Source organism: Moschus berezovskii, chromosome 14, assembly GCF_049115385.1.
Source record: "Moschus berezovskii isolate FMDL1 chromosome 14, NW_MosBer_1.0, whole genome shotgun sequence".
NCBI classification, from domain to species: Eukaryota; Metazoa; Chordata; class Mammalia; order Artiodactyla; family Moschidae; genus Moschus; species Moschus berezovskii.
The window spans coordinates 40,614,473-40,628,234 of NC_142473.1; the positions used below are offsets into that span (position 1 = coordinate 40,614,473).

Genomic DNA, 13,762 nt, shown 5'->3' on the forward strand with positions numbered 1-13,762 from the left:
AACTATCTATTATTATGTTAAAAACCAAACAGACAATCTCCCTTAGTTCAATTTTGTCTTAATTTAAAAATTTAAGCACACCTTCCAATCAAGTCTTATTAGCACTGGCAACATCCAGGCCCACTTGAATGTTCTGATACCTATGAACAGTACAGGTAAAACTGGTTGTCTGGACTGGGCTATGCAGATAGCTGATCAAGTAATTTGTGTCAAGGATGTATTTCATTTTGCCAGACTTGGAATCAGGGGATTCTCAGAGGAGTCAAAAAGGGCACTAAAAGCCAGAGGACCAACCACATCATCCCCTGAAAAAAGCCAGAATTCCATGATTTGAGAGTCCAGGTTCACGTAGTAGATCTGGTAGAGGGACACATAGAAATACAGGTGAGGGGTACGGGATAGGAGGGGCTGGTATCAGCACCAGGAGATTAGAATTCAGAGGAAATAAGATCAGAGGGAGAGAAAGCGAGTGGGTATGAGAGTGAGAGACTAAATCAGTAGTGAAAGATGACCACAAACAATGGTAGACATTTTGTGACTCAGACTGAAAGGTCAATAGGGCTTTGTGTCTGTGGGTTGAGCCATCTTAAAGAAAAAAAATACCATAGATACTTCCCTAGGTGAGTTTTCGTTTTCCTAAGGACCCCAGAAAACATTACATTAAAACAAAATATTATAAGGAGAATTTCAGCTCTCTTTCTGATGAGTGAAGTAGTTTTGAGAAGTTGGACCATTTTGGAGTCCCGTTTTCCATTTATCATCATGATTAAAAGGACACAAACTATGGCCAAACCGCCTGATTTTGAATCTCAGATATAAAGATTTAATAGGTTAAGACTTAGGCAAATTCCTTAACCTTGTATGCCTTAGTTTCTTCATCTTTGAAATGCAGAAAGCAGTATGATCTACTGCACAGGATTGTTATGAATAATAAATGAGTTAAGATATATCAAGCTTTTCACTGCATAAAGCAATTGCTATGTTGTTTTTGTTTAGTTGCTCAGTTGTGTCTGACTCTTTGTGACCCCATGGACTGCAGCATGCCAGGCTTCCCTGTCCTTCAAAATCTCCTGGAGCTTGCTCAAACTCATTTCCACTGAGTCAGTAATGCCATCCAACCATCTCATCCTCTGTCATCCCCTTCTTTTCCTGCCCTCAATCTTTCCCAGCATCAGGGTCTTTTCTAATGATTTGGCTCTTCACATCAGGTGGCCAAAGTATTGGAGCTTCAGCTTTACCATCAGTTCTTCTAATGAATATTCAGGATTGATTTCTTCTAGGACTGACTGGTTTGATCTCCTTGCAGTCCAAGGGACTCTCAAGAGTCTTCTCCAACCACAATTCAAAAGCATCAGTTCTTCAGTGTTCACCATTCTTTATGGTTCAACTCTCACTGGAAAAACCATAGTTTTGACTAGATGGACCTTTGTTAGCAGAGTAATGTCTCTGCTCTTTAATATGCTGTCTAGGTTGGTCATTGCTTTTCTTCCGAGGAGCATCTTTTAATTTCATGGCTGCTTTCACACATTGGAGAAGGAAATGGCAACCCACTCCAGTGTTCTTGCCTGGAGAATCCCAGGGACAGGGCAGCCTGGTGGGCTGCCGTGTATGGGGTCACACAGAGTCGGACACGACTGAAGTGACTTAGCAGCAGCAGCAGCAGCAGTCACCATCTGCAATGATTTTGGAGCCCAGGAAAATAAAGTCTGTCACTGTTTCCATTGTTTCTCCATTTATTTGCCATTAAGTAATAGAACCAACATTTTTTTAATATTGAGTTTTAAGCCAGCTTTTTCACTCTCCTCTTTCACCTTCATCAAGAGACTCTTTAGTTCCTCTTCTTTTTCTCCCATAAGGTTGATGTCATCTGCATATCAGAGGTTATTGATATTTCTCCCGGCAATCTTGATTCCAGCTTGTGCTTTTTCCAGCCCGGCGTTTCACATGATGTACTCTGCATATAAGTTAATAAGCAGGGTGACAATATACAGTCTTGATGTATTCCTTTCCCAATTTGGAACCAATCTGTTGTTCTATGTATGGTTCTAACAGTTGCTTCTTGACCTGCATACAGGTTTCAGAGGAGGCAGGTAAGGTGGTCTGGTATTTCCACCTCTTTAAGAATTTTCCACAGTTTGTTGTGATCCACACAGTCAAAGGCTTTACTGTAGTCAGTGAAGCAGAAATAGATGTTTTTCTGGAATTCGCTTGCTTTCTGTGTGATTGAACAGGTGTTGGCAATTTAATGTCTTGTTTCTCTGCCTTTTCAAAATCGAGCTTGTACATCTGGAAACTCTTGGTTCCTGTACTGTTGAAGCCTCACTTGAAGGATTTTGAGCATTACCTTGCTAACATGTGAAATGAGTGCAATTGTGTGGTAGCCTGAGCATTCCTTGTTCTTGTCCTTTTTTGTGATTGGAATGAAAACTGACCTTTTCCAGTCCTGTGGTCACTGCTTAGTTTTCCGTAGTTGCTGGCATATTGAGTGCAGCACTTGCTATGTAAGTTTAAACAATTATCTTTGTAAAATAAGGCACATTAGGCTAGGGCAAGGGTCCCCTAATTTACACTGAACAAGTCATAAATACAGTGTAGAAATGGGCAAGGTATATGGTGTGTTTATACAGTCAACTGTCCTAAGACTTAGCTGGATTTGAGAAGTTCCTCAGACCTTGCTAGGAACACTTACTAGTTTTCTCCAGGTGATTTCCTCTTGGCTAGCAACTTACTGTTCCAGCCTGCAGAGACACTGTACTTAATGACAACAGTGCCCTTGATGTGCAAAATATTTGAGTCTATTTTTCACCCTTTCATGGGCGTTATAATCTGGAGTATTTGGGGATGTCATTGTCTGTATAATCTTGTATTTGTTCAGAACCAGGAAGTCATATGCTCATTGAGGGGACTAAGGGAAAATAGGTTTGGAGAATAAACATAACAGAGGATCTTGACTGCCAGGCTAGGTGCTAATTACCTAAGTAATTCCAGGTATATCACGTAATATCAAGATCTGTTTTTAATCTATAAGGTATCAAAGTTCAATTTGCTCAACTTTTTGGTATTCTAATTGCCTAGCCTATTAAAAGATAGGCTTCTCATTTTGTAAAGAAACCCTTTCTAAGAAATTGTATATTTCTAAGCCATGTGTGTTAGTTGCTCAGTCATGTTAGACTCTTTGTGACCCCATGGACTATAGCCCACCAGGCTCCTCTGTCCGTGGGATTTTCCAGGTAAGAATATTGGAGTGGGTTACCATGCCCTCCTTTAAGGGATCTTCCTGACCCAAGATCGAACCTTAGTTTCCCACATTGCAGGCAGATTCTTTACCATCAGAGCCACTAGGGAAACCCAAAAAGTTATTCTGGCCCATAAGGGAATCAAACCCACTATTAGCACCACACTCTAACCAACTGAGCTAACTGGCCACAACATTCACTTTTGAAGCCTTATGTGGTATTAAAATTCTAGGTCCCTTAGAGCATTATTCCTAACTTTTAGAAATTTCCTATAATGTATTTTAAGTTTGCGGCAAGGAAAGATATAATAGCTAGCTTTCCAGACTTCCTTGGATTAAGAATCAGAAGACGTGAATTCAAATCTGATCAAATGGTCTGAATTGGTCAAATTTGTTTACTTTTAGTAGTTAGTTTTTCATCTGTGAAATGAAAATAATGCAACATTTGTGTTAGTCACTCAGAAGTCACTCAGAGTTGTGACCGCATGGACTATAGCCCACCAGGCTCCTCTGCCCATGGAATTTTTCCAGGCAAGAATACTGGAGTGAGCAGCCATTCTCTTCTCCAGGGGATCTTCCTGACCCAGGGATCAAACACGGGTCTTCTGCATTGCAGGCAGATTCTTTAACATCTGAACCACCAAGGAAGCCCCTGCAACACTTAGAATGATGATTAAATTAGCTATCACATAAAATCTTTTAAGACAATACTTTGTTAAATACCTTGGTTTATTTTTCTTAATCCTTATTTTCCTTTCCTCTAACTCTGATGGAGCTTCTGGAGAAAGAGCCAATCCTATAATGCTTGTTGGCAATATTAATTTTTTTTTTTTTTACTTTTTCCCCCAAAGGACCAAAGAATTTTGCATTTATGAAAGATCAGAAATTACTCTTTGTATGTGTGAATTGTGAAGATGTAGCCATTGACCAATTATTATCCATAGAGAACAGTAATGTGATGAGAGCATATCATGCTGAAGGGGAGATATTTCAGGATACCTTCATTTCCGGACCCTGAAAGGATGAGCTAATAAAGCACAATGGGCTAAAGACCCAGCTGTGAGGTTAGGAGCCTAGATGGCAGAATTCCATGGATTGTTCTTACTCTTTTGGGATCTGCGACATGAATAGACCTCAGTTGATCCAGGAATAGACTTCCTTTTGCAGCTAGAGAGAGGAAACTGAAGGAGAGGTGAGTGTGCCTGGAATAGACAGGAGAGTTGAACTTAATTTAGGAGTTGCTGGGTGTCCTTCTCTTGCTCATACACAGTAAAATTTTAATGATATTTTAAGTGAGTGTTTACATTTTAAGAAGAAAATTCTCATACATTGGGTGAGAAAAAAAATCAGCCTGTACCTCGATAAATGAGCCACACTTCCTGTGTAGTGGTCCCTAAGTGATTCCTAAGAGCACAATAGCTGCATTTATGAAACTTTTTATTTACTAAGTAGTGGATAGTAGCATATGGGAGCAATGACAATAGCTGACTGATGGGAAAACAAAGGAATTCCAGTATTTTACTCTTTTGAAAAAAGTCATTCAGAATTTAGTCATATTGGTTCAGCTGTTGTAACCAAAGACTGATAAGATAATAGAGGTCTTTGTGGTGGTTTTGTACTGAAATCCTTTATCTTTATGATGCACTGGGGCCCTTTAGAGTGGAAAGCTTTTAAAACTGCTGTTGGATTCAGAACTCAAATTAGCTGCTGGTATACTGGGACAGGGCTTCCTTTCTCGGGCAGTCACCACAAAGTAACTTTTATCAGGGGGCCTTCTGACGGACTGTTATTTTCTTCAGCTTACTCTATTTATTTTTGTTGACTTTTTGCTGTTCTATTTTGTGACATTTAAAAGAACGCTGTATCAAAAAGGCCAGTGCTAAATGGTGGACTGAGCTTGTGAAGTAGAGACATCACAGCCCATCTGATGTGTGAGGAGGCTGCGGTTTGAGATGCCGCAGTTTAACCAGGTTACCTGTGGGCAGAAAAGATCAAATGCAGCCTTCTTTTATGACTAGCATTGTATTTTGTCTTTCTTCTCAAACAATGTCCATTAAAAAACATTTAGAACTAACCAGAGAATTGACTCTCAAGAGCTTTTCTTTTCAACTTAATTTAAAATCTTTCTGGATTGTTGACTGAGTTCTGTGATTGATGCTGCTTGGAATTATTGTTAAATTCTTTAATCCTTTCCAGGATTGGTGTGGAAAAGTATATATCTATCAGAAGTCCACTCCAGTGTTACTGCCACCTCTCCCCATCATTCCAGACACACTGTTCATACCCAGACGTCTTGTAATTTTGTTCTTTAGTCCTATTAACTATATTAAAGTAGTATGTGATCCAGTAAAGAAGAATGGTTAGGTAGAAGTCTTATTTTAAATATGCTAGGACACATTTCTAGATAATGCCAATCTAATTTGTTAATATTCATTTTATTTGACTTGGTAAACATTGTGTTTTAACACTACTACCCCTCATTTTGTAAATATGAAGAAATAAAAAACATGCGGAGGAATTCACAAAGCTTAATTTAGCTGTCCTTGCTTGTCCTCTTTCCCTCTCTCTCGACTTGCCTCTTAGTTTCTCCCCTTCTGCCTTCTCTATTTCTTTTTCTACCAATCCACCTCATATTTCTAATTTTCTCTGTCTCTCTTTCCACTATTGTGCTTATTTCTGGGTTTTCTCATTAGAAAAAACTTAGTCATCACCATACAGCAGTGATCCACTTTCAGAGGACAGATATTAAGAGAGTGACCTGTTCAAGATTTTTATATTTTAAAAGTCCTAGATAGGGGAATATTGTAAAAGAGGTGAGGCACATCCATTTATTAAAGTGCTATCTGCAAGGTGCCTCCCATATCCAGATGTGGAATCTTTAGGGACTTCCCAATGCCCAGTCTTATTTCTAGCACCACTGATTGTAATTATGTATATTTCACATGGGCAAAATTAACTAGCAGATTGTGATACTAACTTTTAGGAGCTGATGTTTAAAAAAAAACAAATTTTGAACTTCAAGAAGGCATTTGTCTTAATTGTCTTATTATTTTACCTAAATTCCCATCTATTTTGAATTTCTCTATTGGCTTTGTACCTAGGGACAGATAGTTATACTTTGTAAAGTTTAAAATAAATGGTCTGTTTTAGTTAATTTTTTTTTTCAATTTCTTCTGATTATGACCAAAAAAGGCTAGAGGGCTGATTTTGAAACTGTTATGGTGAAAGATGGTATTTGAAAACTTTTGATGAGGGAAATTGCTGCTGTATTTACATTTTGAAAAGTGTTTCCTTATTTACACACTATTGACTTCCTATTGAGACTCAAAATTTTAAGTAGAACTGGTAAAGAATTCAATGGATCAAACTCAGTAAATCTGAAGTCACTGGAATAGAGGCCCCTAAGAAAAAAAATGTGTCAATTTTAAAGGTCTTTCCTAACTGAAGACCATTTTGTGATAGAGCCAAAGGTTAATAAAATCAGTAGTGAATGTAGCAATTTTACAGATAAGCTATTCACAACAAGTGTAGTTACTTGAATAAAAAGCTAATTCAGTTCTAAAATGCCACATGCAGTAGCAGTGAATAGCTGCTTTTAGGTGCTTTCTGGAGGAGGATAAAATACAGAATCACGGCACTCTTCTCTTCAGCGTCCCTGGCTGCCTGTAAATTGCTGTGAATGGGACTGTGGGCTGACAGGCTCTATTAAGACAAACTGCCTTTCTCATCGGAGAGATAAAATAAATCAGGTGTTTAGTCAAATTAAAATACTTCAGCTGGAGCAGGCCCTGGGGAGCACTGATCCACCTGACTAAGCTGAGAGAAACTCAAGACAGATGTGGTTTGGGGATAAAGACGACCCCATGAAAAAAAAAACCACACACAGAAAACAAAAACCCTATTGCATTGTCTTTCCAGTTGGAGAATAAGGTTTACAGCAGAGAGTGTCATGCTCACTCTGCGTGTGATAGTGGATAAAAGCAGGCGCCCTAACTTGTAGAGAAGCTGTGTATGGAAGCTTTTTTTGCTGGTTCCTTTTTTTCAGTTTATGAAACTACTTCTGTTTTTATGAAGGAGAGACTATTTTCTGGCAGTGGTTTTAAGAATCATTTTAAGACAGCCTGGAGATGAGAAACAGATGATGTAGGCAGCTACTGATGACCTCTGCTGGCCTGGGCAGATCCTCAGGATCCGATCTACTTTTTTTCTAAGTTGATTTGATCAAACCCCAAAATGTAATTTAAGACAAGATTTCCTACATAGAGTTAGGCTACCTTCTAAGAGCATTCTATAGGGTCATTTGCCTTCCTTAATATGTAGTTAGGTTGCCCCACTACGTCTTATTAAATTGTCTACTTTTAAACAACTCTGGCAGTTGTTAGTTCCTTTGCTATGGCAAAGTTTCACGTTCAATTAAACTAGTATTTTTGAGATGAAGTAACTCATGTTTGCAGGTTGATTAGTCAGTGTGATTTAGACTTCATATTATTTTTATTATATCTGCATACAAAGTTGCTTTTAATTAAAACAAAAATCCAGCACCACGGACTTTAAATACTTGAGTTTAAACCACTACATATGAACAAATACAATGGGTATAGAACAGGAAAATGACTACACGCATATATATGTATAGTCCTATATACGTGTTTGTGCATGTGCATGCTGTCACTCAGTCATGTCCAGCTCTTTGCAACCCTCTGGACTGTAGCCCATCAGGCTCCTCTGTCCATGGAATGCTCCAGGGAAGAATACTGGAGTGGGTTGCCATTTCCTTCTCCAGGGCATCTTTCTGACCTGGGGATCGAATTGGCAGCTCCAGTTCCTCCTGCATTAGCAGGCAGATTCTTTTACCACTAAGCCAAATAACTAGAAATCAGTTTACGTTATATAAGAGCTTACATTTGGAGAAGGCAATGGCAAGCCACTCCAGTACTCTTGCCTAGAAAATCACATGGACAGAACAGCCTGGTGGGCTGCAGTCCATGGGGTCGCTATGAGTCAGACATGACTGAGCGATTTCACTTTCACTTTTCACTTTCACACATTGGAGAAGGAAATGGCAACCCACTCCAGTGTTCTTGCCTGGAGAACCCCAGAGACGGCGGAGCCTGGTCGGCTGCCGTCTGTGGGGTCGCACAGAGTCGGACACGACTGAAGTGACTTAGCAGCAAGAGCTTACATTATCTAAATGTATAGGCTAAAATGTGTGTGTGTATACATATATATCCACATGTATATTTCCCATTTCAGGAGCAATTTTAGATTTGTTATACTACTGTATTTCATTCAAACTGCATTTGTCATGCCACTCACACATATTCAAAATATATACATGCTTCTCAAATATAGGGATAAGATAACAATAGCCTTATATGTGCACCTAACTTTTCAATTTAAATATACTGATCGTGGCTTGTTTTCTTCTTAAACACGTATCTTTTTTAAGGTCAATGAAAAAGTTATTTAGATATCATTGAATTTTTACAATTAAACAACTTGAGTAGCATGCTGATTTGTAAAAAGATTCAGTTAAGTGGTGTTTCTCTATTAATTCAGGTATACATGTCTATTAGTATTGGAAGCATCTATTCATTTATGGACCTGTTAGCTTCACCTTGAACAGAAGAGGTTAAGAAGCCATTTATATGTTATCCTCAGCTTCTATGTTTCATTTGCAGGGAAGAAAGGGAAATATATTAAAGGTTTTTGAAAAGATGTAGTTTAACCTAGGAGAGAAGAGAAAATTTTCCAGTCTTTACTGGGGAATCTAACTGCCAGATCCAAGTATTGGTCCTTGCCCCAAACTTCCTGTGAATGCTCTTCTTTATTAACAAAGAATTATGGCACAGTAACTTTACCAGTGTCCAGTAAGTGTTTTCTTAACTCATCTCATATATGTTCAGTTCAGTTCAGTCATTCAGTCGTGTCCGACTCTTTGCGACCCCATGAACCACAGCATGCCAGGCCTCCCTATCCATCACCAATACCCGGAGTTCACCCAAACTCATGTCCATTGAGTCAGTGATGCCATCCAACCATCTCATCCTCTGTTGTCCCCTTTTCCTCCTACCCTCAATCTTTCCCAGCATCAAGGTCTTTCAAATGAGTCAGCTCTTCTCATCAGGTGGCCAAAGTATTGGAGTTTCAGCTTCAGCATCAGTCCTTCCAATGAATATTCAGGACTGATTTCCTTTAGGATGGACTGGTTGGATCTCCATGCAGTCCACGGGACTCTCAAGAGTCTTCTCCAACACTGCAGTTCAAAAGCATCAATTCTTTGGTGCTCAGCTTTCTTTATATTCCAACTCTCACATCCATACATGACTACTGGAAAAACCATAGCCTTGACTAGACAGACCTTTGTTGACAAAGTAATGTCTGCTTTTCAGTATGCTGTCTAGGTTGGTCATAACTTTCCTTCCAAGGAGTAAGCATCTTTTAATTTCATGGCTGCAGTCACCATCTGCAGTGATTTTGGAGCCCAGAAAAATAAAGTCAGCCACTGTTTCCACTGTTTCCCATCTATTTGCCATGAAGTGATAGGACCAGATGCCATGATCTTAGTTTTCTGAATGTTGAGCTTTAAGCCAGCTTTTCACTCTCCTCTTTCACCTTCATCAAGATGTAGGTATAGCAATAAAATTACAGGTAAATCAGAATGTTGTTGTTACATACAAAAAATATATAATAAAATGTGCATATATCCCATTTATCTGTTCTAATAACTTCCAAACTATTCTCCACACTATAGCCAGAATGCCCACATCATCTGTTTAAAATATTTTAGTGATTTTGAAATTTTCTTAGAATAAACATGAAGTTCATCCAGCACGGTCTGTAAGGAGCTGAATGGTATGACCTTTTCCTACCTCTCTAGCTTCATTTCGGAGAAGGCAATGGCAACCCACTCCAGTACTCTTCCTGGAAAATCCTATGGATGGATGAGCCTGGTAGGCTGCAGTCCATGGGGTCGCTAAGAGTCGGGCATGACTGAGCAACTTTACTTCCACTTTTCACTTTCATGTATTGGAGAAGGAAATGACAACCCACTCCAGTGTTCTTACTTGGAGAATCCTAGGGACAGAGGAACCTAGTGGGCTGCCATCTATGGGGTCACACAGAGTCGGACACGACTGAAGTGACTTAGCAGCAGCAGTGGCAGCCTCATTTAGTACTATACTCTCCTTTGTTTTTTTGTTTGTTTTTACCTAAGTTTTACTACCTTCTTTCAATTTCTGGAACACACACTGACACTCTCCACCACCGGGCACCTCACAGGTCTTTTGTCTATGTTGTTTTCTCCAACTGAAAAGCTTCCTGACCACCCTCCAACTCTGACTAGTTAATTCCTCATGTTTCTGTTAACTTATTACTGATACTTTTTCAGGCATACCTTCCTGAGTCTTGGTCCTTCCAGACTTGGTTAAACCTCCCAGCAAGTGTCTGTCCTGTTTATAGTTCTTACTTAGTTGTAGTCTACACTTTATGTGTGATTGCTTGATGAGGGTGAGAGTAGGAAACTCTGTCTGCTTTTTCTTGCTATGGTATCTGTACCCTTGTGATATAGCACCTGAGATTCAGAAAATATTCTTTAATTAAAGTTTAATGAAATGAGTAAGTAAATTTCATACTTGTTTTATACCTCTTCATTCCTATATATCATTAACATCTATATTAGTTGAGCTTGTTTTACTGTGGAAGAGATTTTATGATACGCTCCAGGAACCTGATTTTGTATTTTAATATTTTTGGATCAAGAAGTTCTTTCTTTCACCAGGCTTAAATTCCTATTTAAGGAATAGGAATAAAAATTCATTAAAAAAAAAAAAACACTCAGTAGATAGAAAGAACAACTGGTTACAGTCTTTGAGATACAGAATTTGTTTCCATATCAGTGAAGTACATTTTCTAATATCATTTCACTATCTTATTTTTCTTTTAATTTTGACTTTAGGCCACCTTTCAGCTCAATAAATTTTAAGGATTATGGAATATTGACAGTTTATTTAGTTATGTGTTTACTTATTTATTTTTAAGAACGTGAATTGGCACTAATACCAAAGTAATCCTAAATATTGTAGCTTCTCAACTGATGTCAGGTCTTACCTTGTGAGAATCATATATTAGTAAGGGCTAGCCAACAACCTTTGAAGGCTCCCTTTTCCCATGGGCCCAATCAAAAAATAGGTCCTTTCATAATTAAAATATGTTCAGTTCCTCAGATTGTCCTGGTGTTTTCTTAGCAGGAATGAGGGGAATTTCATAAGGAGATTTGAAGTCTCCTCTTCCACACAAACAAAAATTGGCAACCTTTATCTCTTTTGACAGCTGGTGGCATCTTCCTGAAAAGCTTTCAAAGCGTAGATCATTTCTTCATAATGAAACCTGTGTGCTCAAATACAGAGGGTTGAAATTCTTATCTTATGCTACAGTAAAATGCTCTAATTTCGAGTCACAAAAGGATTCTGTACCCTTTACTTAGGAGAGCTGTGCAATTTGCCCATAAATAGACTGTTCAGCACCATTAGTGCATACCGTAAGTGTGCAGTGACATCATAACCTTTGCAACCTTTTCAACCTTGAATGTGTTTTTTCCCTTTGAAGAATGACAAATGACAAAGGGGTGACTGAGCTCCCCAAGCAATATTTTTGCCTTTAAGGATGAACTTGGGGTTCATCCCCTCATAGGAGGGAAAAAAAATCAGTTTTATTGTCACCTGAGGCAAGACAGTTTTATTTATTTATTTTTTTCCTCTTTCTGTCCCCGGTCCCATAGCCAAGAGAGACCTCAGACTTCTAAGCTTCAGAGATAGATCTTTACACGATAGAAAAATTTTATGTGGGCAGTGATCAGAAAAGTACTGAAATAACATTTGTTAAGTACCTAGTATGTCTTAGATTCTCTGTTAGTAATTGAGGGTAGAGGTGATTATAGAATATTAATACAACCTACAGTTTCTAACCTTTGGTACTAAATAGCATAAGTTTCCTGGAGAAGGGAATGGCAACACACTCCAGTATTCTTGCCTGCAAAATCCCATGGATGGAGAAGCCTGGTAGGCTACAGTCCATGGGGTCGCAAAGAGTCGGACACGACTGAGCGACTTGACTTTTACTTCCTAGCTTCACAAGATAGATTTGGGTGGAGAGGGAAGGGGAATGTGGTGAAAGGGAGAGAATGGTGTAGTTTGTTCTGTTTTGTTTTAAAGAACAAGAGGGAAGAGTGAGTATTTATTGGCAACAGTCCTTTTTCTTGGCAGGGCAATGACTAACAATAGTGCTCATTCCATTGCTACTCCATAGAGTTCCTGCACTCACAATGACCTCCATTTATTGTCCCAGATGTTTGTGTCTTAGAGTAGTCCCTTTCTAAACCTGCCTACCCACTCACTTCCCCAATTCATTCAGAATTTTCTCGAACTTGTGAGATGTCTTTTCGCTTCCATTTTAGGCACACCTGAGAGCCTGGCAGAAAAAGAACGGCAGCTCTCTACCATGATCACCCAGCTGATCAGTTTACGGGAGCAGCTCCTGGCAGCGCATGATGAGCAGAAAAAACTGGCAGCCTCACAAATTGAGAAACAACGGCAGCAAATGGACCTTGCTCGCCAACAGCAAGAACAGGTGAGCCCTGCAAAAGGAGCTGATGAACTGGAGATGTGGAATGTGCCAAACTCAGAGAGTAATCACATTGATTGGTTTATTTGTCATAAGGCTTCCTAAAAAAAAGACAAGGGAAGGAGGAAGCCTTCTGGAAATCCAGGGTCGTTGAGAATACTGAGGGGATATGTGGAGGACAAAGAAAGGCGTAATAGCAGCTGGTCATAACTGAAGTGATAACATTGTTCCAGAACATTTGGATTTGATTAATTACTCAGGGATACTTGTTCATGTAAAGATTAGGTATCACATATCCCCAGTGTAGCTTAACCATGAGTAAATCGCTTCTCTCTGGACTTCTTTTCTCATCCAGTGAAAGAAGATCCTGGTCTAGAAAAACTTTGAGAATCTTTCAATTTACTGGTTCAAGCTAGGGTGACTATTTATCTCAGTTTTTCCAGAATAGCTCTGATTAATGTCTGTTTTCCAGAGTAATTATTAATACTCCCCTCTTCCACCTGTGAGAGTTGTCCTGGCTAGGCTGATAAATTATATGGTCACTCTCTTTTAGCATAGGTAAATCATTAAAAACAAATTAACACATGGCTCCTGGAAGAATTTGACTTCATTGATTTAGACATGAGAAGGAAGAAAAATAGCAAAGTTTAAGTGTGTATCTTTTAAAAAATAAATCACTTTCCCAAATGTTTTTCCTGTCTCATAAGAGTACATTAATCTAACAACAAGGATCCTATAGAGTAGTCCCTGATGCTTTAGATCAGACAGATCCAAATTAATGTGCAGTTTTTAGGAATCTGACATTATTACTGGAATTATCTTTTCAGTTAACTGTATTTTATAGGGGTATATAGAGCAATATATGCTCTGTTGATTTTAATGAGTTGTGACGTCTGGTATTTTATA

The 13,762-nt window shown here is 38.8% G+C and overlaps 1 protein-coding gene across 32 annotated transcripts in view; it reads left to right on the forward strand.

Moving 5' to 3' along the window:
- The window catches only part of SOX6 (SRY-box transcription factor 6), a 734,686-nt gene that overhangs the window by 497,326 nt on the left and 223,598 nt on the right, over positions 1-13,762 (forward strand). For all 32 annotated transcript variants that reach the window (XM_088843068.1, XM_055423307.2, XM_055423317.2 and 29 more), the window contains one exon: positions 12,690-12,862. In XM_088843068.1, the coding sequence (XP_088699194.1) occupies positions 12,690-12,862 (173 nt within the window). The remainder of the gene's footprint in view (positions 1-12,689; positions 12,863-13,762) is intronic.